This window comes from Heloderma suspectum, chromosome Z (genome assembly GCF_057233095.1).
Source record: "Heloderma suspectum isolate Gila_16-S chromosome Z, 16-S_ref, whole genome shotgun sequence".
Taxonomy (NCBI): Eukaryota; Metazoa; Chordata; class Lepidosauria; order Squamata; family Helodermatidae; genus Heloderma; species Heloderma suspectum.
Window position 1 is genome coordinate 14439178 of NC_139476.1, and position 27880 is coordinate 14467057.

The following is a 27880-nucleotide window of genomic DNA, read 5'->3' on the forward strand; positions in this document are numbered from 1 at the left end:
CAAACTGAGCATTCTCTTAGGATTTCATCTTCTTAGGCACCCTGTGCAAAGAGCCCTGGCAAATGCCCAATCTGGCCACCCTCGGGTGCCAGCTGTGCCCCCCAGACTGTTCTACCTCCCGTTTTGATTCCCTTTGGAAAATTCTTCCATAATTGAGGTGTTGCAGGGAATATAAAATTAAGCACTGTTTATACAAAGAATGCTTGATGTATTCAGATTAGGCATAATGGGAACCTCAACCTTTGAGAGAAATTTTAGCTCTGGGGTCCCTAACATGGTGTCTCTGGGTGCCAATATGTCAATGGACATCTCCCCAGGTGCTCAGCAATCTCTCTAGTTACTTTTCTTTTAGCCTCACCAGTTTGTCTTCTGGCAAATGGGTGTTTTCTGACTGGCCATGCCCACTGTGGCAGCCATTTTGTGAACAGGAAGACCTCCCATGGTGGCCATTTTGTGACAGCACCCACAACACTGCCTCAGAATTCCAAATAGGCCCAGAAAGGCTGGAGAACCCTGTACCTAGCTGCCCCTGGTCAATAAAAGAAGCATGCAAAAAAAGATCAGGACGCAAGCATACAAAAATAGAAAATAGGCTCTTTTAAACATATAAAGAGAAGGAGCAACGCTTTCAGAAGACCATATTGTCAGAGAAAGGGTGCTGTCTATGCAGCTCACAATGTACTCAGTGGCATAGGTGGTGAACTTAAATTATATATGTATATAAAATAGGTTAAAAACTGCCTATTGCCTGTAAGACACAGCAAATCTCCACCCCACCACAACCCCTGTCTGTTCGTTAAACTTTTGTGATGTTGCAGAATGTTTGTGAATATTCTAACCTGCAAGTTTGAAAGTGTCCGCCATAGAATGTTAATAAACAGTGCAACTTTGGTGAGGGGGATGAATGTTTGGTTTGACCAGGAAAAAACCCTCATACAGGCCTAGGGGCAGTGTGGTTTTAGAAGGACAAGTAGGTTGAGGCAAGGGTGCTGGGTACATGGAGGCAAGGGTGCTGGGCAGGTAGGGAGAGGCTGAGGGACAATGCTCCAGGAGGTAAGAGGAATAAGGGGGAGAGAAATAACATGCATGGTGGCTAAAAGAACTGGAAGAGGGGAGACAATGGACTGAAAAGCAAAGTTTAGGAACAAGAAATGTGGCAGAGAGGGAACACCTCACACCAGGGCCAGTTATGAGAAAGCTGGTGGAAGAGAACATCTCATACCGGACCTGCAGATGAGAAAGGTGGTAGAAAGGAAAACCTCACACTGGGTCCAATGATGAGAAAGGTGGAAGGAAGGAAGGAAACACCTCACACCAGGCCCAGGAACAAGAAATGTATGTTATAGGCAGGGATGGAAGGTAAAGGTGTTTTGAAAGCTAAGTGATCTCCAGTGAGCCAGGGAGGTTGACCTGGTTGGGAGTTATGGGTGAATGTTATCTACTGAACCCACTGGACCTCTAGAACTGTAATAATCAGTTTTCCCACATCTCATGGAGTAGGAAAGAAATTTGGGGTTAGGGGAGACCACAACTGGAAAAATGGGGACGGGTATGTCTAGGTTACATCAGCTGACTTCTATATCTATTTATATAAATAAGGGTATTTTTTCTCTTGATCGTAATAAATATCAGGTATATACGGACTGTACATTATTACAGATAATGCCCCTGCGTGTTAGAAGTTGGACAAATCTCAAATGTCAGTTTAGATGTAGTTTTCTTCAGCGTCGTCTGTATCCAGGGCGTACTTGTTCAAGGCTAAGGGGAAAAAAGAAAAAGTCAGCACTTTTATTCACGTATACATACGACACCAACAGCACATGGTATGAGCTGTGTCTTCAAGGCTCTGGTGCAGTTAGGTAATTTTCAACTTTGGACTTAATGGTTCTATGGGGATCACCCACTGTTTAGATCAGGGGTGTCGAATCACTTTTGGCCTAAGTGCCAGATTAAATTTCGGAAAAGCTTTTGGGGGCTGCATTCAATGGTGGGCAAGGCCAGAGGCACCAGAGGATGTGGCCAGAGGCGAAAGGGGCTGGGATAAAAAAATGCCAACCTATTTTTGCTTAAAGCTGCTATATGCCCCAGCCGTGGGCTGCTAAGGTTTAGAGGTGCCACAGAAGTGACAAGCCAGATCCAGGTTTACTTATAAGGAGACTTCATTGAGTACTTACAGTGCACAGGCGTACCCAATGGTTGGATCAGACAGCTTCTCTGAACCCCGAGCCAAGGGGTAAGGTGGGTCTTATACCATACACATCAGCAGTGAGGCAGCATGACAGCAGCAAGCGTTAATTCGCATTCATCTGCAACTTTCCCAGCATAGGCTAACAGCCCTTGTGCTGGGAAAACAATCAGAACTTTCCCAGCACAGACACCTGCAGCTCGGCATAAACAGAGCCTCACTTCCCAGGCACATCCTAGGCCCTGACAAGATACTAGTCTTCGTTAGCATGGAATGTGCTGAGGCCATGCTATCGACCTTTGACTCATCTCACGTGCTCAAAGGCCCACTAGCAACGGAATTGCACTTAATAATGAACCAAAGCAAAGCATTATGGATCTCTAGGCCCTCTAAAACTACTGTTGACTTGGTTACAGGCCTGGGGCCATTACAGCTGTTTCTGCCAGTAAACAAGTGTAATGGCATGCACACGTTTACAAGATAATTTTCTAGCTCCACAAGACAGAATGTGTCCCAGATATTCAACCTCTGCCTCTGGGCTGACAGAGCTGCCTTCGTTGTACACGAATAAACTCGAGTTGGATCTTACCCGCGTGTCCAGAGCTTAACTGGAGAGCAGCTGGGCATGGACCTCCGAGTCCAGTTTTGGACTTTTACCACACAAGCATTTGAAGAGGAATTTCAACCTTTAAGAATGGGGGGACGGAACTATGCACCACCTGGAACCTTCTGCATGCAAATAGGCTGTACCACTGAGCTGCAGTACTTCCCAAGTGCAAGCAAGCAAAACATACCTGCGCAGTTTCCGTAATGCCGGACTCCGATGGACCGGCCCAAGAAGCAGGTGGCTCGCCGCAGGTGGCAGGTGGAGGGGTATGTGATGTTGTTGTTCCCACAGATGGCGTGGTCAAAGCTTGTAGGGTCTGGGCAGGGGGCAGCCCGGCACATCACACAGTGGGCGCTCCCTGTCTGGTCAACGACACATGTGTGGGTTCCGGGGCACACGACACTGGAGCAAGATTCTGGGGGGAGAAAAACACAAAGAGGAAACCGATATCAGCTGCAGGAGAAGTGGGCAGGGAACTCATGCCCCATCAACACAGATGCAACTGCAATGGAGAAAAAAGACAACTCCGCTATGCCAGAGGGAGAAAAAATGTCTCCCTCTCCACCTTCTTCACACTGTTCATAATTTTGTACACCTCTGTCATGTCTCCCCCTCACTTGCCTTTCTCTAAGCTAACCACCCCCAGACATGTAACCTCTCCTCGTAGGGGAGTTGCTCCAGGCCCTTGATAATTTTAGTTTTCCTTCTCTGCCCCTTCCTCAGCAATGCAATATCCTTTCTGAGGTGCGCTGACCAGAACTGCACACGGTATTCCCACTCTGGTCACAGCATACGATTCTTTAATGCAGGGGTGTTGAACCTCTTTCAGCCCCAGGGCCAAATTCCATTCTAGAGAAGCTCTCGGGGGCCACATTCCAGGGATGGCCATGGCCAAAGGCAAAAGGGGCGTGGCTGAAAATACCCACATATCACTGATAACCCAAGATAATTCACTGAGAACTCTCTGTGCTACATTTCCAACATAATGTCCAAATTACTTTGGTGGATCTTTGCAATCCTAATTAGAGTTTTATACCACTGTACCCTACGTTTTTACACAATTCTCTTTCAGACAAATAACTTACTACCCTTTTAAAGTAATCTGACTTCAGGCTGCAATTCAGAACACACTTACAAAGGAGTAAGCCCTGCTGAACACAGGTGGGTTTACTTCCAAGTAAACACACGTAGGATTGCACTGTCAGCGGACACAGCCAGTCAAATAATTCCACACAGAGGGTGCAATGAACAGGGTTGTAAACCAACTGAAGAATTTTGAGTCAATTTGATTAGTTAATCTCATCAAAATTAAATACATTTGCATCCACCCCCACCCCGTGCACTTTACACAGAAGGAGACCTACAATTTAGTCTTTCTAGGACATGGCCACCTACACAATAGTAAAAGATGTCCCCAAATTTCAGCCACTTAACATTTACAATTTTGTTTCTGTAACCAGAAAAGGGCCTGGGATGTTAAATATTCCAAGAAATCTACTGATTTTTGACATTGGGGTGCTGTGCGTGCGTGTGCCCACACATTTACATTTACAATATAAAATGCCTGCATAAATTTTTCCAACATTGCTCAGAGAGCTGTAGAAGCACAGATAAGTGCTTTTCTTCCGACACTATATGTGAACTAGATTGGGGACATTTTACTTCTGTGAGAAACATTGGAATTCGGGATAGTAAAATGTCATAAAATGCTTATGTTTTCCCTACTGATACTGGATTAATAAAGATTCTACTCATTGTTAAAAACATTGTTTAATTTTCTATGTTTTAATTTATTATAAGTTGCCTTGAGTCTTTTTTTTTTTAGAAAGGTCTATGAAATTTTATTATTATTACTATTACTATTATTTTTATTATTTTATTCTATCATTACAAGTAATAATAATAAGTAATAAGTAATAATAACGATAGGACATTAATAACATCTTTTTCACACTCTGTTACACTAATCCACCAGAGTAAAAATCACCAGACTATCAGAAAAAACAAACTTGCATTCACTGAACAACCTTGACCATTTTAAATTTACCGCTTTCACCGGTTAATCAACTTCAAACATTTTTGATTAAGCTATTAAACAGATGAAAGCCTGCAGCTCTGGATTATTAGCCTGTGGGATTCATTAACACAAGGTGCCGTTGGGATGGCCATTTTCACACATGCATCTTTTAAAAAGGGAATGGGCAACACTGACTGCTCTTGGGACAGGGCAAAAGGAAATTGCTTCTTCACACAACACAGAGTTCCCTGCACAAGAAGGGATGGCAGCCCATGGATAAAATGTCTTTAAAAGGGAGAACAGCAGCATCCAATACAGAACAAACAGGCTAGTCTGTATGCCAAGGAATAAATGGACACAAATTGAACATTGGGAATGGCAATGTCCAGAAACCAGTGGGGGACTATTTCACCCTCCCAAGACACTTGGTCCATTCTTGAACAAAGGACTTTCAAAGACAGATATCAATGCAACATTGCTGAACGATTCATCAAAAGATTCAACTCTGTCTCCTGTGGTTTGAATAAAGACAAATATTTTTTTAAAATAAAAAACCATACTGACTATGTTAATCGGCTCATCAGTGCATTGATGTCTGTGTTTTCACCCAACAATGTTTTGTGAGTGGTAACCATGAATTATCACTGTCTGTACTTTCTGCATTTCGTTTTCCTCTGACAACACAGTTTACATCTACCCAGCCCACGCTGGGGGAATTTGTATACAAATCTGCCGATTTGAGCTTAACAGTTCATGCATCTAATGAAGTAGACAGTGTCCACAAAAGCTTATGCCAGAATTAGTCTTTAACATGCTGTAAGACTCCTTGATCTTTTTGATGCCACAGACTAACATGGCATCCCCCTCTGTAAGGTCTTTAAAAGGGAGCTTAGAGAAATTGAGGAGGAATAGTTCATTTGTGGCTGGGGTGTTGAACCATCTGACCCACCTGGGCTCACTATCTGGCTCACTAGGGTTCACCAGATGGCCCCACCCTTCCATTGGCTCCACCCCCTTCCCCCAGACTGACTATTGTCCAGTAGTTTCCCAGCTTTTGTGCAGTATTTTCCCCCCATTCTAAAATGTTGAAATGTCTCTTCAAAGGCACAGTTACTGGGCAGTAGGAGCTTTAAGCAAAACACATGCTGGTATTTCTGCCGCTGCCCCTTTTGCCTTTGGCTCTGTGCACCACTGGAATGCGGCCGCCGAGAGCTCTTCCAAAATGGAATTTGGCCCTTGGGTTGAAAGAGGTTCGACACCCCTGATTTATGGAATCTACCGACACTCGCTTAGACCATTTTAAATGGGGGTTAGCCTGCCAAGTGAGCGAGTGGTGGATATGATGAGGAAGAGGAGGCAGAGCAAGAGCGCTGGGGACCACGGCTCTTTGAGAAAGGGGACTCACTGGGGGAGGGGGCCAGGGAGAGGAGCTTGCCCACGGGCTGTCCGAAACTGGGAGCCAAGACTGAGGGTACAGAACCATGGTATGCGAATCCCAGGACTGCAAGGGTATCCCTGGTTAGGGACTGCAAAATGCAGCGGTGGCTGGTGCCCTCTGGGTGGGGTGGGGTGGGGCGGAAGGCAGGGTCACCATAGGTGGAGCCAAAGGGCCTCCTTAGGTGGAAAATGCCCAAGGCAACGGAAGGTGCCTTACTTTTGCATCGTCCTTGGTACATCACTTCCAAGTCAGGACGGCCTCTACACTTGGCCGTCAGGAGGTCGCATTCGTCCCGGTAGGAGAAGCCATCAGAGCCGCATACTTGGAGCTTCCGGGACAGGGTGGAGCAGTCGGGAGCGCACGTGCAGTGTGGGCGCCCGTATTTCATTTTGCAGACTTTGCCCGGCCCACAGTCCACCCCATCGCAGGTCTCTGGAGAAAAGGAAGAAAGGAAAGGGTTGTACCTGGGACTAGGGGTGCAAGCTGAGATGGACCTCAGGACCCACAGTGCTCAGTTCTTTATTTTGTTTATTTGTTTATTTAAGCAGTGAACAGATCCTGTTTTCCTTCACAAAGCTTTCAAGCCAACTTACATAGCTATCAGAGTTGGACACATTGTGCTGTCTGAGTAGAGGCAGGTCCACTAGAACCCCTTGGCACAGCCCCTGCCATGGTGCACCTCCATAAGCACCTGAGGGTGGGGTGTGTCTAGTCTATTCCTGGGGGGGGGCTGTCCCACAGCAGCAGAGAGGGGGTAGGCTTATAACTCTGTCCTTTGGCCCACTAAACTCCCTGGCTTCAAACTATATGGTCCACAAAGCTATGTGCTGTTTAAGGAAGTCGGTCACCTAGTGACTGAAGATGTTACTACAGGCTTCAACCACATTGACACATTTAAATTCATTTAAATTAATTAATGCATTTTAGAAGCAAAATAACCTGGAGATGCACAGCCCCAGGGTCCCCTTCCAAGTGTCTAGGTTTCACAGCGTTGGTGGTATTGCATAGACGGACAGACACACATCCTTTTTTATTATAGATTATTTTATTCATTAAAATATTTAAATCTGCCTGTTCAGAAATAATAGCTGTTGCATAAAATATCTAAATCCTTGTATTTCCAAGCTAAAAATTAGAACAGCTAGCTGCCCTTGTACAAACCGTTCATTCATCAGCATCAGCTGAGCAAAAAAGAACCATACACGCATACACAAAGATAAGAACATAACATAAGAACATAAGAAGAGCCCTGCTGGATGAGACCAGGGGTCTATCCAATCCAGCATTCTGTTCACACAGTGGCCGACCAGCTGCCCCAGTGGAAAGCCCACAAGCAGGACATGAGTGCAACAGCACCCTCCCACCCATGTTCCCCAGCAACCGGTGTACATAGGCTCACTGCATCTGGTACTGGAGGTAGCACAGAGCCATCAGGACTAGTAGCCACTGATAGCCTTCTCCTCCATTATATTTAATTATCCAAGAGTTTGCCCGCTGAAAAGCCCATATGAGCAATGTTCTTTCTAACTGGTATCAGCAGCGCAATCCTATATGTGTCTACTCATTCAGTTGGGTGAGACTTACCCCAGGGTAAATGTGCATTGCAGCCTAAAAAGCACAAACAGAGGGGAACTAGCTGGATATTTTACTACAGCAGAGAGTTCCACAGCTCAGATTCCACCACTGCAATGTTGAGATATATTGCATTTCTGTTTAAACCAGGGGTGATTTAAATCCAGACGTTTTGGCCAACAATTCCCATCATCCTTTGCCACTGGCTATGCTGACTAGGGCTGCTGGGAATTGTAGGCCAAAACATCTGCAGTTGCCTACAAGTTGCCCACCCCTGATTTCAATTATAGCTATTATTTCTAAATGTGCACCCATGCACCCTTTTGGGGGGGGTGATGAATTTCCTCTTTTGGGGTGATACATAAGAGGCCACCTGATCCAAGGCTGGTTTGCAGGGGTCCTGCAACTACTGTTTTATCTTCACCACAACCCTGTGAGGCTTTGCAGGAAGGGCTGTAGCTCAGTGGTTGAGCACATGCTTTGAATGCAGAAGTTTCCAGGTTCGATCCCTGGCTTCTCCAGGTAGGGCTAGAAAAACTCCTGCCTGAACCCCAGGAGAGCCATTGGAACTGGTCAGTGTCTATAGTACTGGGCTTGATGGACCAATGGCCTGACTTAGGGGGCCGGGTGTCCTCTTTTACAGAGGGCACTCCTCTATTTCAAAGCATCCTTTATTTGAAGGGCTGCCTTGCCGAATTCCGGCTAAGGATAAAGAACCATCAGAGCTGCCGGCCATCCACAGTTCAAACCTGGTCAGCAGACTGAACGGGCAGGCACACCGGTCACAGACGTCCGCACTATGGTGAGATGCACTGTATTTCTCTTTATGGATGCAATCCTATCAGGATGTTTGTCAGCGTTCAAACCTGGAGGCCGACGGGCATCCTACGCAAAGCAGGAGGAGTGCAGAGAAGATATTTGCCTCCGTGCTCCACCAGTTCTACATTTTTGGTACATGGGCATTTTCACCCATCTAGCTGGGGCTCTGCAGAGTGGGAGGGAAGGAGGCTGGGGAGGCTGAAGGATTCTTTGTAACCCGGCCTCCCCAGTCCCCTCCCATCCTCACCCACAGAACTGCTTCTTTCCCCTCCTCTCTGAGGTCACCTTTGCCACCTTGGAGAGGGAGCTGGCATGGTTCTCTGCGCTAGCTGCGAGGGGGAAGGGAAGGGAAGCTTGGACTCCTGGGTCCAAGGTCCGAGACTTGGATCCAGGGATCTGAACTATCCTATGGCACCCCAGATGCTCTCTAGATTGCTCTCTGAATTATATTAATTATTTCTAAATTTGCATCTATACATATACATTAGAATATTCCAGTGTTATTCAGACTGGTGCCCTCTTTTGTGGGGGAGATGCATTTTCTTTTTTGCCAATTCCTAAGAGGCCACCCTAGGTTTCAGGTTGCTTTCCTATGCTCCTGTGTAAGGGAAGTTGGGTGGAGAGACAGGTGACCAGCCGAAGATTGCCCAGTGATCTTTTTGGCCAAGGGAGCGTTTGAACCCAGTGCTGTCTTTAACAATTGCACCAGCCCCCCAGACTTAGTGCCTTCCAGACTGCAAGTCCAATTATCCCCAGCCAGTAGCCTCCCTCAACCTGGAGCCATCATTTGATTGATTGCATTTATACCCCGCCTTTTTTCCTCTTGCAAGGAACCCAAGGCGGCTTACATTATCCTCCTCCTCTCCATTTTATCCTCACAACAACAACCCTGTGAGGTGGGTTGGGCTGAGAGTCTGTGACGGGCCCAAACTCACCCAGTGAGCTTCCATGGCCGAGTGGGGACTAGAACCCAGATCTCCCAGCTCTTAGTCCAGCACTCTTGCCACTACACCACACTGGCTCTCATTTCCCATTTGCTGGCTGGGGCAGATGGGTCTTGAAGTCCAACACATCTGCACCACACCGGCTGGCATCTACATTGCATTCTTCTGCATGTGTAGAAGCCTTCCCCATCCAAAGGATGACGGGAACCTTAATGAACACACCAAACAAACACAGAAGCAAAAGGCGAGGAAAAAGAGCAGAGTTATGAGAATTCCCGCCATGCGCTTGCACAAGTATGCAACAGGCAAACATGGGATTTGCAGGAAGGAAGTGGGAGGCAGTATGTGTGTGTGACAGAGGGACATGTTTTGAAAGAGATTCCACAGAAAAGTCTTTCTCACATAACAATAGGGCTCCCTGTTTTGCGCCCAGCTTCCGTGACATGGAAACAAGAACGGGCAACAAGTCAGGAGAGGATCTGTCTGGAAAATTAAAGAGAGAGAGAGGGAGTGAGAAACCCTTTGGCCTAAGGGAAAGGAGGGAAGGAGACAGACGGGTGTGTGGTGTGGATGGGTCACCCTGGGGCAAAAACTGTCTGGTGGGGTTCAGAGCGGGGTGGGCGAGGTGCGTGGAATTAGTTTCCCTGAAGCGGAGCAGACGCGTGTGGGCCACTCGGGCTGTCTGGGAGAATGTTGGCCTGCGATGAGTGTGTACGGGTGGCCTGATTGCTAGATGAAAAATAAAGAGGATGTTTTACATGTGTGGTTTACCAGCGGCGCAGCGAACCCAGGGCCAGTCCAGTCCAGTGCCATGCTTCTGACAGTGGCCAGAAAAGTAATTTGGGGATGCACACAAGGCAGTGACCATTTACCTCCATGATTTGTTTGCATTTATTTACCCACCTTTTTGTCCTCTTGCAAAGAACTCAAGGCGGCTGACATGGTCCTCTTCCGCCTCTCCATTTTATCCTCACGACAACTCTGTGAGGCTGAGAGTCAGTGACTGGCCCCAAGTCCCCTGAGCCCCAGGCCAACACGAAACATGAAAGTTCCATGGAACCCATCAGCTGGTGAGAGGCAGAACCTCCACAAATCTGTTTAATACCTTTTGGTAAAGCAGGTCAATGGATCCAGTATCCATAAGAAGAGCCCTGCTGGATGAGAACAAGGGTCCATCCAATCCAGTATTCTGTTTATGCTGTGGCCAACCAGCTGCCCATGGGAAACCCACAAGTAGGACAGGAGTGCAACAGCACCCTCCCGCCCATGTTCCCCAGCAACTGGTGTACATAGGCACACTGGCTCTGATTCTGGTGGTGGCATATAATCATCAGGGCTAGTAGCCAGTGATATGTGTCCAACCCCCTTTTAAAGCCACCCCAAATGGTGGCCATCACTACATCTTGTGGAAGTGAATTCCATAGTTTAACTGTGTGCTGTGTGAAGACGTCCTTCCTTTGCCCCTGAATCTCACACCAATCAGCTTCATGGGGTGACCCCACTGTGTTCGAGTTTTATCGGACAAGGGAGAAAAATGTCTCCCTCTCCACTTTCTCCACACTATGTATAAGTTTGCACACCCCCTACCATGTCTTCCCTGACCCTCCTTTTTTTCCAAGCTAAACAGGCTCAGCTGTTGTAACCTTTCCTCATATCGGAGATGCTCTAACCCTTTGATCATTTCAGTTGCCCTTTTCCATCTGTAACAACTGCACATGCATTTTACTTGTGGGCTTCCCACAGGCAGCTGGTTGGAAGCTGTGTGAACTGGATGGACTCTTGGGGCTCCTTCACACGGAGCTTTTATCCTGCGATTGAGATTGCTCCTTCACAGAAGTTTGCGGGCTCTTTACATGACACCGTGATCATCAAAGGCATCTCCTGCACTAAATGCCCTTTGTTCCGTTTTTAAATAGATCACAGATAAGCTACCAAATTACCCCGCTGTGTTCTGCTTCAGTTTCCTCTGTGAAAAGAGTAAAAGTGGCAAGAATAGGAGCGAGGTCCATGAAAGACAGCTGAAGACTCAGATACTGGGAGAAGGAGGGGGAAGGGGGAATGGGGAAAGGAAGAGGGTGAAAAAGGGAGTCACTGTGATCCTGCATTTAAAACAGAAGCAGAAAGCCCCATTTTAAATGCAGGATTTTAGACTTGTGTAGAGAGGCCCTTGGTCTGATTCAGCAACAGGGTCTCCTTGTGTTCTGCACTCCTCCCACTGCCTCCTTCTGAAGCGGGGTGTTGAGCCTCTTTTTACCCAAGGGCCAAATTCCATTTCAGAGAAGCTCTCGGGGGGCCTCATCCCAGCAGTGGGCAGGGCCAAGGCAAAAGGGGAGGGGCTGAAAAACCAGCATATTTTAGTTTAAAGCTCTTTTGGTATGGGGTGGGGGAAATCTGCACAAAATCCGGGAAACAACCACATGACCGTGGTCAAGGGAAAGGGGGTGGGTGTGAAGGTTCCACGCTTCCGCTCTGGAGGGACAATGACATTTATTGGCCAAGGGACAAAGACAGAAATCCCATCCCCACTAAATCTCTAATTATATAGTGCTTTTGTGTGGATTTCAGCTGTAAAATGGCTTTGGGAGCCAATCATAGTTAAAAGCAGGGGATTAAATTCAACAAACAAACAAATGAATGAAGCTGTCTAAGCCAGGGGCTATCAGCACATCTTGTAGCAGTGAGTTCCACAAGTTAAAAACACACTGTGTGAAGAAATACATTTTTGTCAATCCTGTGCCGACCACCAGCTCATTTCACTGGGTGACTCCGGGTTCCATGGGAGACGGAAAGGGGAAAATTGTTTTCCATTTTCTCCCCAACACCTCCACCTTTGCCCTATTTTCCCCCCAAAATTAACCCTCCCGACTGCTTCATTCAGCTTTTCCTCATAGAAAATGTGTCTTTCCTGCTTCTTCTACTACCTCTCTTTCAATTGTCATAAATGTCTCTCCTTAAAAATAAAACAGATCTGCAGAGATTGCTCCTTCTAATAACAAACTAACAAACTCAGGGAGTGAAGGCCAACAGGATGGCAGCTGAAACAGGCCCACTGACAAACAAGGATTTCTCGAGATGCTTGGGGGAATTCCGTGGATTGCAGAAGCACATATACAGTGCTTTTTAACATCGCCATCTACTCCCGAAGAAGTGTAATTCAAAAGTTCCGGTACCTTTTTCTCCAGAAAAAAAGCACTGTACATATATATATTAAACAAACCCCAAGGGGGCAAAAAACAAACCCCAAAATCATTCCAGTGAAGACTCCACGTACAGAACGAGGAGGGAGTCTTGGAAAAGAAAAAGAGAGACCGTGGGATGTTGAATGAGTGAGATGCCCTCCTTAGACGGAGGAAGGGAGAATCTGCTGCAACATTGTGTTCCTGTATAATCACAGCTGAATGTTTCAGGACGGAAACTTCTCAAAGAATCATAGAATAGTAGGGTTGGAAAGGGCCTACAAGAACATCGAGTCCAACCCCCTGCCCAATGCAGGAATCCAAGTCAGAGCATCCCCAACAGATGGCTGTCCAGCCACATCTTGAATGCCTCCAATGTGGGAGAGCCCACCGCCTCTCCAGGTAATGGGTTCCATTGTTGTATTGCTCTAACAGTCAGGACATTTTCCCTGATGTTCAGCCGGGATCTGGCCTCCTAACTTGAGCCCATTATTCTGTGTCTTGCACTCTAGGAGGATTGAGAAGAGATCTTAGCCTTTCTCTCTGTGACAGCCTTTCAAGTCCTTGAAGAGCGCTATCCTATCTCCCTCCCCTCAGTCTTCCCTTCTCAAGATTAAACATGCCCAGTTCTTTCAGTCTCTCTCCAGCTTGACTGCATCCTTCTTAAAGGGAGGCGCTCAGAACTGGACACAGCACTCCAGGTGAGGCCTAAGCAGTGCTGAGTAGAGGGGAACTAGTACTTCCCGGGATTTGGAAGCTATGCTTCTATAAATGCAGCCCAAAATGGCATTGGCCTTTTTTGCAGCCACATCACATTGTTGGCTCATATTCAGCTTGTGATCGACAACAATTCCAAGCTCCTTCTCGCTTATAGTGTTGTTGAGCCACGTATCCCCCATCTTGTAACTGTGCATTTGGTTCCTTTTTCCTAGGTGCAGAACTTGGCATTTAAATTTAAATTTCATTCTGTCATCTGTTCTCTCCAAAGCGGCAGATCCTGCTCAGGGCCAGCCCTACCATTCAGCAGGGTGAAGCAAGTGCTCCAGGCGGCAGATGCTGGGATGGCTGTTCTCCCTGAACCCCCTTTTGGAAGACAGATCTGTGCTTGACCCCAGTGCTGACTCCAGGTTTTTGAGTGCCCTTGGCAAGACTCCCTCCCCGGGCCCCCTCCCTCAGTGGGTCTCCCTTCTCACTGCCGTGGTCACCAGCTGCCCTTGCGCCTCTTTCTCGTCATTGCCCCCACTTGCATGCCTGGCTGGCAGAGAGCCAGGGAGCAAGCGGCCCGTGGCGTCTCCTGCTCACCGCCTCCGTTGCCTGGGCCAGAGCGGGAGGCAGGGGAACAAGCCGGTTGCGACGGTGGAGAGGGGGAGCCACTCCAGAGGGCTCTTGTCAGTGGGCCCCTGCTGCGGGGTGGGCCCTTGGCAGGTGCCCGACTATTTCTACTCTTGAGTGCCTCACAGTTTGTCCTGATCCCCTCAGCTGGCCTGTTGAATGCTCTCCCACTGGCAGTATTCAAGTAAGACTGGGCAGTCCAGTCAGATTCTTTCTGTGAAATGGGGGCGCCTTTTTGTCCTTCGCCTCATACAACTGAATGTCTTGGGCCAACCCTGGTGCTATGATTTCAGTAAATCTAAAAATGCAAAATTGCACACGTGCAGAGTAGTTTCTTTTCCTTCTCTTTTTCTAAATCAGGGTTGGCAAGCAGTTTTGGCGTCGTTGTAGGTGTTTGTTCTAGAAGAGCAGGAATTTCGAAGCATATGTAAAGCATGGGTTGGCAGGGAGTGGAGAAAAACGAAATGTTAGTCGAGTGCTTCATGACTGAAATAATTACACGGCCATCTGAAAGGGGTCCCAATCAGATCATTTAGTCCAGGGTCTAAAGTTACCTAGCTGCACACATATTGATAAACAACAATACTGAGCAACATACGATCATACATGCAATTGTGTCTGGATTATTTGTTGTTGCTGTTGTTCCAGTGTTTGAAAACGTTCCCCTGTGTGTGGTTTGGTATAAAAACCATGCCCTCCAAAAGAAAGAAAGTCTTGATAAACGAATTGCTGCAATCACAGATGTGCTTTTGGGGGGGCTACAGGCCATGGTTTATCAGTGTACCCAAGCACACCAGGGATGGACAAATCAATCTGTTTCCATTTTGGTTCCATTTCGCAGATATTCAGTCGTAAGTCCATCCTGTCAAATTTCCACCTCAGCCTGCAGATTTTTTTTTTTTAATGCTAAAAGATTAGCATTTATTTCCCTGTGCAACTGTCCCTTAACATGTGCATTTTGTACACATCTTTCCCTCATCTAGGCATTATTTTTGCACACACTTTTTGAGCCCTCTGCTTCTCAAAATTCAGAGGAGCAGGCCAGCCCAAGGATAGCTGTGTTCCGATCTATTTATTAGTCTGGGAAGTACAAATGAGTGCAAAATTCTCTGAAAGCCACAGCAAACAATACCCCCTCCCAAATCCAGACCTGATTTTAGAATTATACGGTTGGAAAGGACCGTGGAGGTTATCTAGTCTAACCCCCTGTTTAATGCAGACTCTGCAGTGCAGGATCCAGCTACGCAGTGGGTGTAGTGGTGAATTTTGACGTTCAGGCGCTCATCCTGACAGTCCCCACAGTCAGGTCCCCAAAGAGAGTCCAAAAATTCAGGCAGCGGTATTGATCCATATCAACAATCCAGTCCTACCATCTTTCATTTCCGCAAGGAGCAGGGTTTTTTGCAAAGCTAATAGCTCTTAATTGCCCATTCCAAACTAAGCCACATCAAAATAATTTGCATTTTAATAGGAAACAATTTATTATTGCTGGGAAAATTCATTTCCTCTTTGCTACTGTGAGGATTACAGCTAAGCTCAGAGAGAACACAAAATTATTGGCAGCCAGTGTGGTGTAGTGGTTGGAGTGTTGGACTGGGACTTGGAAGCCTCAGGCTGCCTTTACATTAAAGTAAAAACCCACAGTCCTCCGGTTGTGAAGCCTTTCCACCTTTACAGCAGCGACCACGTCATAGCTGGGAGGGGAAGCTTTTAATTTTTACAGTTTCATAGAACTCAATGAAACTGCACCATCTAGTGGCTGTTTTAATAGTGCAACATCCCGACATAAAGAACTCATTATTTCCTGATCTTTTTGAGGTGGAATAATCAGGAAATACCTCTGGATGTGCCCTGGAGGTTGACGACGTTATCTAAAGGACCCACAAACTTTCGTGAGTGAGCAATCTCAATAGCAAGATAAAAGCTCTGTGTGAAGAAGCCCCCAGGTTCTAGTCCCCACTTGGCCATGAAGCTTGCTGGGTGACTTTGGACCAGTTACAGACTCACAGCCTAACCTACCTCACAGGGTTGTTGTGAGGATAAAATGAAGAGGAGGAGGAGGATTATGTATGCTGCCTTGGGGTCCTTGGAGGAAAGGCAGGATATAAATGTAAGAAATAAATTAATGAGATCAGCGCCCCTGCTAATAAAAAAAGTGCCAGCATTGTGTTCCTGTAAGGCCTGGCTCCACTAAACCTCTGATGCTATGGCATTCTGAACTAAGAAATGTTCTTAGTTTGAACTGGAAGATAAGACAAGCACAACACAGCCCTGAGCAAACTTCTGGAATGGGGGAACACCTGTCACGAAAAGAAAAAAACCTGGAATGTACCAGAAAGAAGACAGAAAATGTCATACAGTGTGGAAATTGTAGTCTTGCCTGTATAATAGTGCATTGCCCCCCCAACTCAAAAAGGGGGAATGCATTGCCCCCCCAAATATGTCAAAAGATGACACAGATTTCTATAAATTGGCATATGCAATTTTTTAGGCATAAAAACAAAGAGGGATGTACGGATTTTGTTAAATCCATTCCGTCTGTTTCGGGGATTGTCAGGCGACTTTTATTCTGTCGTCCACTTGTGGATGGAGTTGGGGTTTTTTAAATGGATGTACAAAAATCTCGTTCTACTTCTGCAAGTGCACATTACCACAAGTGTGGATCTGTGCAAATACCCCCCCCCCCAAGTTTGCAAAATCCGAACTCATTTGAATCTGTTGTGGGTTTGTCCAACGTCCCTAGACAAAAATGTGGAAATAATTACTACAATCCAACTGGAAATAAAATATCTCTCACCCTAATGGAAAAGACTGTGACCAGGTGAGCTGTGTGCTTGCTTAGTTACCTGTCCGGGTGCTATTATCTGTGGATGGGGAACTTCAAGACTCCTGCTGTGCATTCTTATGCTTCTTGATCTCTCTCTCCCTCTCTCCCTTACATTTCTATACCATTCAACAGCCAAAGCTCTCTGGGCAGTACACAAAAGGTAAACCCTCCACATACAACATGCTAAAGTATTAAAATGCTGAGTGCAGAATAAAAGCAGAATAAAAAACCAGAGTAAAATCCAGTGACAATATAAAGATCTAAAAACACTATCAGGGCACAATCCTCTGCATGTTTAGACAGAGAAGGTTCCTACAACTCCCAGCATTCCCCAGCCATCATAGCTGGCTGGGGAATGCTGGGAATTTTATTACTTTTTTCTTTCTAAACATGCATGGGATTGTACCCTTACAAGAGCAAAGAGAGCAATGGCGGCATTCTTCTTCTCCCCACAAATTCCACATATTGAGTTCTCTGGTCATCCCTTGAATGCTTGGAGTTGTAGGATCTTATTCTGTTTCAAGACTTTTTCTTTCAAAACATACAGAGGATTGCACCCTAACAATGTTAAACCCCAAACCTGAAGGACTGAAAACCCCAGGAGAATAAAAAAAGTCTTCAGCTAGGGCCAAAAAAATGACAACAGAGGCGTTAGGTGAGCCTTTCAGAACCTGGATGCCACCACTGAAAAGGCCTTCACCTTAGTAGCCACCAACCTCGCCTCTTTCAGTGATGAAACCCAGAGGAGGGCCTCTGAAGGTTATTTTAGCACCCAGGCAGGACTAATTGAAAGGAGACAATCCTTCAGGTAACCTGGCCCCAAACCATTTACGGCTTTAGAAGTTAATACCAGCACCTTGAATCAGGCCTGGACATGGACACAGCAGGAAGCCATAGCGTAATCTGTTTGTGTCAACAGTCCCTGTGAAGAATCTCACCGCCCTAGTTCAGACCAGCTGGAGTTTCTGGACCATTTTCAAAGGCAATCTCACGGAGGATGCGTTGCAGTAATCCAAACAAGAGGTTACCAGAGCATGGATAACTGTAGCTAGGCTATCTCTGTCCAGATAGGGTTGTAGCTAGTATATCAGCCTAAGGTGGGCTTGGACTGGAATGGAGGAAGCCTTGAAACAGAGGGCTGGCCTCTGACGCCCTTCAAATGGAAGAGGGGTGCTGAAGGGGGTGGGGCCAGTGAAAGGGGGTGGGGCCAGGGGGAGGGGAGGGGCAGGGCCATTTGGGGAACCTCGGGGGGCCAGATTGGGCCAGAGGTTTTGCACCCTTGAACTAGAGGGCCGTGCTTTGTAATCGAGGACACAGGCGGAGAACCGCATTTCACACATGACCCAAAGGTTTTCACACTGCCTCTACCTTTGCAAGGGTGGCAGGTCACGAGGCCCAGGATCTGGAGGAGGCTGATTTTGTTGTCTGGGTGCGAGGCGTTGGACCACGCCATGTCCGTGTTGCCGTTGGCGCAGCAGTCCTCCCAAGTGACCCCAGTCCGGACAATCATCGTGCACTTGGCCTCCCGGCCTTGCTGCAGCCAGCAGATGCCTCCTGTTGGGGGAAGTGGACAGGTGTGTGTGAGAATTCCCCTTGGCTCGGTACCAGGCCCAAGTAGCTTACAGAACTCGCTGCCTCAAGACATGGCAGCCGCTCGCCGAGAGATAAAAAAGAGGATAGGACAAATTCACAGCGGAGGAAAAGTCCGTTGATGGCTAGTAACTGTGGTAGCTATGTGGAGCCTTTGTGCCAGTCTGCCTTTGAATATCAGTTGCTTGAGACACAAGCAATGAGGGCGAGTCGTTGCTTCTGTGCTCTGCAGGAAGGGCGGAATGGGTGGAGCCTCTGCTTTGCAAGCAGAAGGTCCCAGGTTCGATCGCCGGCATCTTCAGGTACAGCAGGGAAAAACCCTGCCTGAAACCCTGGAAAGCCCTGGCTGCCAGTCAGTGGCTGGGTTCAGACAACATGATAACCCACATTCAAGGGTATGGGTTGAGTGGGGGTTGTTGAAATGTGGGTTATTGTGTTGTCTGAACCCAGCCACGATAACAAACCATGGTTTGTTAACCACGAACAACCCACAGCTCATAACCCACCAACAAACCATGGGTTCTCTTCATGGGTTGCTTGTGGTTAACAAACCATGGTTTGCTAGCATGGCTGGGTTCAGACAACACAATAATCTACGGTTTAACAACAACCCACGGTTCAATGACAACCCCCACTCAATAGGCCCCCTCCCTCAGTGAGTCTACCTTCTGACCAGCTGCTCTTGCTTCTCTTCCTCTTTGTCATCACTTCCTTGCTTGGCAGGCAGAGAGCCAGGGAGCAAGCAGGCCGTGGCATCTCCTGCTCCTCCTTCTCACTTCCACCGTTGTCTGGTCCAGAGCGAGAGGCAGGAGAGCAAGCTGGCTGCAATGGCGAAGAGGAGGAGACACTCCAGGGGGTTGTCAGTGGGCCCCTGCTGGGGTGTGGGACCTTGTCATGTGCCCAACCATGCCTACCCCAGACGCTGGCCCTGGGTCGATGGCCCGGTCAACCCTGTCAGGACCTTGTAGCCTGGGCCAAATCTTCAAAACAAGCCCCAGAGTTGAACCCCCAGAATGTCCAAGGTCAGGCCTGCGTCAGCAACGCCGTCTCCATCAATCTGACAGAACAACTTTGTTCTGCTACCAGAGTGAAGATGAGCTGGAAAGGGAGAGGGTGGGTGGGATGGAGGCAGGGTGGGAGTGTGGGTCGGGACCATGTGAGGTCTGTCTGGGACGTTTGATCCAAGCATGATTCTGCCCCCACCTCAAAAAGGACTACCCGAGCCAGCCACCCGGCAACAGAGCCAGCCAGCTGGCAGCCAAATCAAAAGGCTGTTTGTTCCTTAATCTCGTGAACTAATCGCTCGTTTCTTGTGAGAGAGAGCCCTCTGCAATTTCCGTCTCGGCGCTCCAGACGCTCCCACGTTTTTCAAACTTTCTTTCAAGAAGCTCAGCGCTGCAGTTAGGTTCCACAGAAGGCATGGGGGTGGGGGATGGAGTCCCCTCTTCCAAAATCACAACGAGGGTGCCTTTTTAAGCTCCGTCTCTAGCCCATTTAATTAGATCACCCCCAGTTCTCAATATTTCGGAGAACATGCCCATGCAGTTTCTGACACGCTGGATGCACCTGCTAAGACTTTGACAGGCCTCTTCCCTTCTCCAGAACACACCATAATTACCTGCTATCTCATTATTTCCAGTGCTGCGGGGACTAGTAACTTGTCATGTTAACAGTTTTGGGAAATGGAAGCAGCACTGGGAAAGCCCCTAAAAAGAAGTGGTTCAAATCACCACCATATGTGGCTGGTAGGCTCTGTACCTCTCGATACGTCACAGCACAGAGATGTTTCTGGTGTCTGTTGAATTCATACCTAATAGGCAATTTTAGTTGTGCCTGTTTTGGATGGTGCAGAGCGGTTGAAAGAGCCAGGTGTAGTTAGCCTGGAGAAGGGAAGGTTTCAAGGGAGACATGATAGTGGCTTTCTAATATCTGGAAGTCTGTCGTGCAGAAGCTGGAGCACATTTGTTCTTGGTTGCTCCAGAACACAGGACTGAGAACTGGGTGGAAGTTGGAGGGATGCAGATTTTGGCTAAACATTAGGAGAAGCTTCCTAATGGTGCAGGCTGTTTGACAGTGGGGCGGATTATCTCAGGAGGTGGTGGGTTCTCCTTTGCTGGAGGTATTTAAGCAGAGGATGGACGGCCAACTATCAGGGATTCTGTAACTGCACCCTGCAGTGCAGAGCCTGCATTGACAGGGGTCAGACTAGATGACCTCTGAGGTACTGTACACAATTATTCTACTTCGGCTGCAGTCCTATGCACACCTAGGTGGGAAATAAGCCCCACTGAACACAGTGGGACTGACATCTAAGAAGCTCAGTAGTAGAGCACATGGGGCTGGATCCAGAAGCGTGCTGGACCCAAGGCTGGCTCAAGGTATTTTGCTGCCTGAGGCAAAGGACAATATGGCACCCCCTCCCATTCCATGCAGAAAAGCTAACTGGACTGGTGGTTTAATCTTTCTTCAGCACTGGCATTGGGACGACATCCTGTGCCACACCTGAAGGCAGGTGGCAACTGAAGGCAGGCTGTGTTCTCCTCAAGAACCTTGCTGCTGCCTCCTAGCATCTGCTCTCTAAGGAAACTGCCTCGCTTTGCCTAATGGTAGGGCTGGCCCTGGCTGGATCAACTGCGCTGGTGGGAGTGGACTTCCGCGCCCCCTCCTTCCGCCAGGCCCCTGAAAGTGCTGCGTGGAGAGTCAGGCGCCCCCTGCTGAATGGCATGAGCTGTCGTGTGCGTGGGGGAGGGGGGGTGTTCCCCAAATTCAGGCTGAGGGACAAGCAGAGCCCTTTCTCTTGAGGAAGGCAAATTCCAGAGCCAGCATAAATTTCGCACCTAGAAGGTCCCAAGTTCGATCCCTGGGGCATCCCCTTTCAAAAAAAGAAGACAAAAGAAGAGGGCCAGGTAGGAAGTGAACGGGAAAGGCTTTTATCCGAGTTCAGCACGTGACCAACCAGGGGATATTTTGAGGGTAGATGGCTCTAAATGTGGAGGCAGCCACAGTGGGGCTTTCTTCAGAGCAAGTGCGCGCAGGGTTATATCGTTAGTGTACCTGCCTTTCTGAGATTGAAATGGTACAACGCTACGCAGGCCTACTCAGGAGTAAGCCCATTGAGCTGAATGGGACTTAACTCCCGTTAAGGTTGTCCCAGAGAGGAAGGCCAGGATCTCTTCTCCATCATCCCAGACTGCAGGACACGGAATAACGGGCTCAAGTTACAGGAAGCCAGATTCCGGCTGAACATCAGGAGAAAATTCCTGGCTGTCAGAGCAATGGCTTTCCCCCACTGCTCTCTCTATCTTCCGAGCTCTGCAACAAAGGAGGACCACCTGTTTGCAAACCAAACCTTCTCCACCACAGGAAATGCACGCCTGGGAGCTGAGAGCGTGGCTTGTAACTCTAGAACCACTGCAAAGGAACGCATGTGGAAGGCAGGTCTGTTTCTCTTGCCGCCAGCTTCCCTTGTGCAATCACTCCCCATAAGCTTGCAGACTAAAAGCTATGCGCGAAGATTAAAATCCACACTTCAAAGGAGAGACTTCTCCTTTTGAAGAGCGCAAGCTGAATTCTGTCTCATGAGATGGCTAGGGGGAGGCATGAGGAGCAGGCGGGATGAGGCACTTCTTTAAATGTCCCAAATGGTAAAAAATAAATGTGGAAATCTGCGTCACACGCGCCAAATTTCAGGTTCAGGCTCCACATTCTCTCATCCTTGTTAACAGCCTTAACTATAATGGAGTTGAAAGAGCTATCAATCTGCCAGCCTTTAATTGCACCCAAATTTGACGCCTGAGGCCGCCGATGCGTGCTTCCTCATAGCAGGGCTGGTCCTGGGTGGGTCTTTTCCGATGTTTTAGCTCAGGATTGGGCAACTTATGATCCTCCAGATGTTGTTGGACTGCAACTCCCATCATCCCTCACTGTTGGTTTTCTTGACTAGGGCTGATGGGAACTGAAGTTCAGCAACATCTGAAGTTCAACACCCTTGTTATAGCTGCTTGGATATTAATATCTCCTTTTAATATTATTTGAAATTATTGTTGCTGCTTTCAAAACTTTTTTAAAAATTCTTTTAGGGTGCAATCCTATGCATGTTTAGACAGAAAAAAGTCCTACAAATCCCAGCATGCCCCAGCCGGACATGCAGGCTGGGGCATGCTGGGAATTGTAGGACTTTTTTCTGTCTAAACATGCATATGATTGTGCCCTTAATGTGTTTTACTGTATTGTTGGTTTTACTCCACTTACTTTTATTAGGTATGTCGCCCTGACAGCTTTGGCGATACGGTGACTCACAGATGGAATAAATAAGAGAAACAGACCAGTACTGCAACCAGTTTGTTGAGGACATGACAAAACGGCTCATGCAAGATCTCGTCAGCTCAAATTGTAATCCGTGGATCAGCACCCACATATGGCACCCACAGGCAGCTAACAGGGGCCCCCTGCAGCAGGACCCTCCGGTGATGCTTGCCCCCAAATTTTCACTCAGGCAGCCAGGCCTAACAGCCACTATGTAAGTTTCCAACAATGCATTGCTTCACAGCATTGCGGGAAACTTTAGGGATGGCCCCAAGTGAGGCCTGGGAGCCACCATTTAAACTTCCCAGAATGCCCCCAGCACAGCATTACTCCTGGGCATTGTGGGGAATTAAAATGGCGGTGTTATCAGTGGACTGATGCTGCTTGTTGCCACAGCTGCCAGATGAGTCCCCTGATGTAGGAGGGTGGCACAGAGAGTGTTTTGCAAAAGGCCCTCTTAAATCAGCTGATGGCAGGCCAGATCAGGACTGCTGAACCGCAGAGGACCGAGGGCTGAATTCCGTTTCAGAGAAACTCTGGCAGGGGTGCATTCCAGTGGCAGGCGGGGCCAAAGGAAAAGGGTGGGGCCGAAGGCAGAGGTGCAGAGCCAAATACTAAAAAGACCAGCATATTTTAGCTCAGAGCTCGAGGCATTTCAGCCTTTTAGAATTGGGGGTGGGGGGCACACGAAAGCCAGGAAACCAACAAAAGGCTGGAGGGTGGAGGAGAGGGGGGCTCTCTTGAGAAATCCAGAGAGCTGGTTTGGGACCCCATTTGGGTTAGATTCAGCCCGCAGGGTGGACATTTTGCAGCCATGGGCTGGAGCAATAGCTGCAGCACCCCTTTTTTCTGAGTTACAATTCACTCTTACAGGCCCAAAAGTTTTCATTTTAGCATAGGGGTGGGCAGATGTCAGGGTTTCAGGATCTAGTTAGTATTGGGTTTTGGTTTTTTAAAATGTAGAATGCCTGAGTTCTCCCACTGAGAGGCAGGTAAAAAAAATAGTGCCATGGCGTGTGTCTGGACATACACTTAGAATTAAGGACCAGGGTGCCTCTGAGCACAGGCTCAGCCTGGGAGTTTCTTTCCAGTCCCAGAACTGAAGTCCCAGTCAGCAATCCACTCCTGGTTTTCACCTTAAGCTTACTTCATTTCAATTCCCTGCTTTGTAGCTGGGGTCAGGGAGCATTTTAGCATTTGCTGACATTAACCAATTGGAAATCTGAGGTCTTTCTCAATCTCATGCAAATCACCCAGAGTTCTAGCAGTCCACCCCAATCCACCTTCAGCCCCCCTTCTGTTTCAGAGTCTAGGTTAGAACTGCCCACCCACAGAGGTGCTGTGCTTCTGTGTGAGTCCCAGTTCCCAGTTTGAAGGAAGGCTTCCCAGAGGAGCGACTCACCCCGAAACACAATGCGAAAACTTCCTTTTCCATGGGTGGGTAATTCTGCTGCCACTCTGCATTGAAAGCCATGGAAGGATCCAACCACGCTTGACGCAGAGACGGCGGAAAGATCTGCCCCACAGCCGAAATGTATCCGAAGGAAATAGTGTCAGAGCAGTGAGTCATGCAGAGACACGGCAGGCGGACTCCAATGGCTGAGCGTTCCACAAGCATTCATACAGGGATGGGACCTTTAAACCCCTCAACAGCATTGGTTGGAAAACAAAGCCAGCGACTTTATAGGGCCTGGTGGAACCCTATTGGCTTCTCCCATCACCTGAGCTCCCACTGGGTTGAAAACTGCAATACCATCCTCTGGCCATCTGCATGTGGGGGAGCTGCAGCACAGCTGGGATCAGGCCAGCAAACTCTTACAGCGGCCCTGAGCTAGGGTGGCTATTTATAAATTGCCCCCAAAAAAGAAATGCATCACCTTGCCCCCCAAAAGAGGACATGTGCTAATTTATATGCGTCAATACAACTGTAGAGATAATTATTATAATTTGCGTAGAAATGCTGTAAAAGAGAACACATGGTCACCCTACACTTTGCTGATCCTTGCTACCAGAGTCCCTGGTTCAAGATTATCCATGCCTTTCCAACCCATGTGTGGAGATGCATGGAGACTGGTTAGAACAGTGAATCATACAGAGATGCAATGGGCAGCCTCCGCTGAGGTTGGCCATTTTAAGTTCCTGGTGAGTCTGTAATTATTGCATTTTTTCCTGGTTCCCCTAGCAGTTTTCTCGTGGGATCTATGCATCTTATTGGCCAGGCCATGGTTTGTGAATGGCTGGTCTGGGGTGTGGCTTTCTGTCTCACCTGTTTGGCGCCTGGCATGATGCATTCTGGGGTAGCGCCGGAGGATTCCAATGGTTTCTTCCATCCCATTGGGCACCCTTGTGGACTACATTCCACTTTGTCAGATGCGTGAAGTGGTATCCCGAGTATGTAAAAACATGGCGGTGGTGGGAATTGTACACAGTGGGGTCAGAGGGAATGGAAATGCAGAAAGCACCAACAGTGATAATTCTTTTAATGGTGGCCATTCTTAAAACAGTTGTCAGGTGACAACACAGACATCCTTGCAATGGCGACAAGGATGGGGCATCACGTACTTTGGATGCTCCCCATGTAGGGAATCTAGTTGTTTTGACCACTCAAGTGCCACAGCTGTGGTAAAGGCCACTTGGCCAAGCTGCCACATGCTCAAGGGAGCAATGGTTGTGAACAGGCCTCATCAGGAGAAATTCCTGCACAAAGCTCAAAAGGACTTTCCTCTATCTCAGAAAGATTTCAGTCTAATCCAACTGTTCCTCTTTACCTGGTGGCTATCACAGACACAAATCATGTTTCATCACAATGTTTAACTTGGGATAGGAGCACTGGAAACTTCTGATAACTGAGTCAAGCGATCAGCCAATCTAGCTCCAGGGATGCAGAACATCCAGCCTGGGGGTCAAATCTGCCCCCCTGGGGGGGCCAAATGCGGCCCACCCGGGGGCCAAATCCACCTGTCTAGGGTCTCCAGATGGCCACATCCCTTCTGCCCCACCACCAAATGTTTGGCAGTTTCTCGGCTTTTGTGCAGTTTTTTCCCCATTCTAAAAGGATGAGATGCCTCTCCAAAGTGGCAGTGAGAGCTTTCAGCTAAAGTATGCTGATATTCTGGCCACACTGATTTTGCCTTTGGCCCTGTCCCCTTTTGCCTTCGGTCCTGCCCACCACTGGAATGCGGCCCCTGAGAGCTTCTCTGAAATCGAACTTGGCCCTTGGGCTGAAAGAGTTTTGACGCCCCTGGTCTACTCTAATTGGCAGTGGCTCTCTTGGGTTTCAGGCAGGGCTGTTTCTGGGGGTTGAACTTCTGCCTGCAAAGCAGGTGCTATTCCACTGAGCTGTGGTCCTTCCCCAGATAAAGTAAGATTCTAGTCCTCATGGTTCAGAATAAAGGGCTGATGTAAAGAGAAACATAGGAAGCTGCCTTATACAGCGTTAGATCATTGCTTCGTCTTGTCTGCTCTGAGGTTCTCAGGCAGAGATGGGTCTCTCCCCTTATTTGCTCCCTGTGATCCTTCTAACTGGAAGTGCAGGGATTGAACCCAGGACCTTTTGCATGCAAATCCTGCACTGTGCCATCCTCCAGCATTCAGCTCCCTCCGCATCCCCTCAAACATTAACATCTCTGAATATGAGGGTAGGCACATCTTGTCTCTAGTGCACGTGCCCTCTAGATGCACATGAACCTGCAGCCCTCCAGATGTTGTCAGACTCCAAGTCCCATAATCCCTGACCAATGGCCATACTGGTTGGGGTTTATGGGAACTGAAATCCAACAATAACTGGAGAGCTACAGGTCTTTCTCCAGCCCCTAATTTGTTTTTCAACCAGAAAGGGGAGAAAATGCCCTTGCTCTTAAATTAGGAAAGGGAAGGCTGTTGCAAAGCCAATGAATACAACAGTAAATTAATACAGGTTGGGTAATAATGTGTGTATGTGGGTGTGTGTTTGTGTGTGTAGGGTGTGCTGGAAGAGTTTCTCTATTCTCATTGGAAATACATTGAAAGGGATGTAAAGGAAGAAGCGAAATCATTGAAATTTTCACTGGGGTTTTAGGGATTGTTGGTTTTTTGAAGCAAAAGTTTAAATGATTTCACCTTCCTTGATGTGCCATTCAACATATCTCCAATGAAAATAGATAACCTCTTGGAACAACCCTATTCTCTTTGCTAAAAAGAAAAGGCATCCTTTCAAATGTTCTTTTCAAACTGGATTAATTGGAACGAAAATAGCTTCAAACCTGCCCCCCGCCCCCAACACACATACACATCGCCAGCACAAAATGTATGCCCGGGACCTACAAATTAGAAGTTGCTTTTACAATTTAAAAATTCCCCCCACTCTGCCATAATCGTGTAAATGTTGGCCAGATTCTTTCTTAATTAAATTGGTTGGGACTACTCAAACCAGCAGGACTGAATGATGTCGTCCTACTTGCTTTGAACAAATCAGGGATGAGGAAGAGCCCAGGTGCTGATTGAGTCTGGCACTCTGCACATCCTTAGAGGTCCTCTTTCCTCTCCATCGCATCTAACATTCCAAGAGTTTGGGGAGTTGGAGAAACAAAAAACAACCAGCAGGGAGACTTGGGAAAAACTGGATGCTTCTCCCTGGGATTTTAAAAGCCAGGAACAGTAGGACAATACTTGGACACCCCTGAAATGCACTTACCTGCAAAGGGGTCTCCTCCAACTGAGCAGAGCATGGCCAAAAGCAAAAGGCAGCTCTTCATGGTGAGACACAACAGGGTCAGCCAAAAGCAGGGAGGATGAGAGAGAGAGAGAGAGAGAGAGAGAGAGAAGGAGAAAAATAATAACCAAGTGGAAGAGAAAGTTTCGCCTCGTTATCTCCAGCAACCTCTGTGGGACAACCGACTCAGCTGAGGAGAAGTTGTCTAACTCATCTACTGAAGAATAATTCCAGGGTCTTGCTTGTTGCCTTGGCTGCTTGATCTTCAAGGGAGGGTGTCTCTCTCTCTCTCACCGACACCACCCCAAGCCTCAGTTTCACCCTCTCTAGATAAAGTATTTGTGTGTGTGTAGTCTGCGCGATCTGAATCATAACTCT

General features: G+C 47.8%; 1 protein-coding gene across 1 annotated transcript; it reads right to left on the reverse strand.

Annotated features, from left to right (window-relative positions):
* Positions 1 to 563: 563 nt before the first annotated feature.
* FSTL3 (follistatin like 3) lies at positions 564 to 27880 on the reverse strand. The gene is made up of 5 exons (XM_084826059.1): positions 27485 to 27880; positions 18286 to 18471; positions 6464 to 6679; positions 2980 to 3207; positions 564 to 1758 (listed from the first exon to the last, which is right to left on the reverse strand). Exons 1-5 carry the CDS (start codon positions 27543 to 27545, stop codon positions 1706 to 1708), a joined length of 744 nt encoding a protein of 247 aa, XP_084682185.1. The 5' UTR covers positions 27546 to 27880; the 3' UTR covers positions 564 to 1705.

What these genes read in the sequence shown, in the direction of transcription:
- FSTL3 (XM_084826059.1), bottom strand. Translation starts at nt 27,545, where the DNA reads ATGAAGAGCTGCCTTTTGCTTTTGGCCATGCTCTGCTCAGTTGGAGGA. An exon ending in TGGAGGAGACCCCTTTGCAG is followed by an intron (nt 18,472 to 27,484) that starts GTAAGTGCATTT and finishes TTCCCCCAACAG; the next exon opens with GAGGCATCTGCTGGCTGCAG. An exon ending in GACCTGCCACCCTTGCAAAG is followed by an intron (nt 6,680 to 18,285) that starts GTAGAGGCAGTG and finishes CCTTTTCTCCAG; the next exon opens with AGACCTGCGATGGGGTGGAC.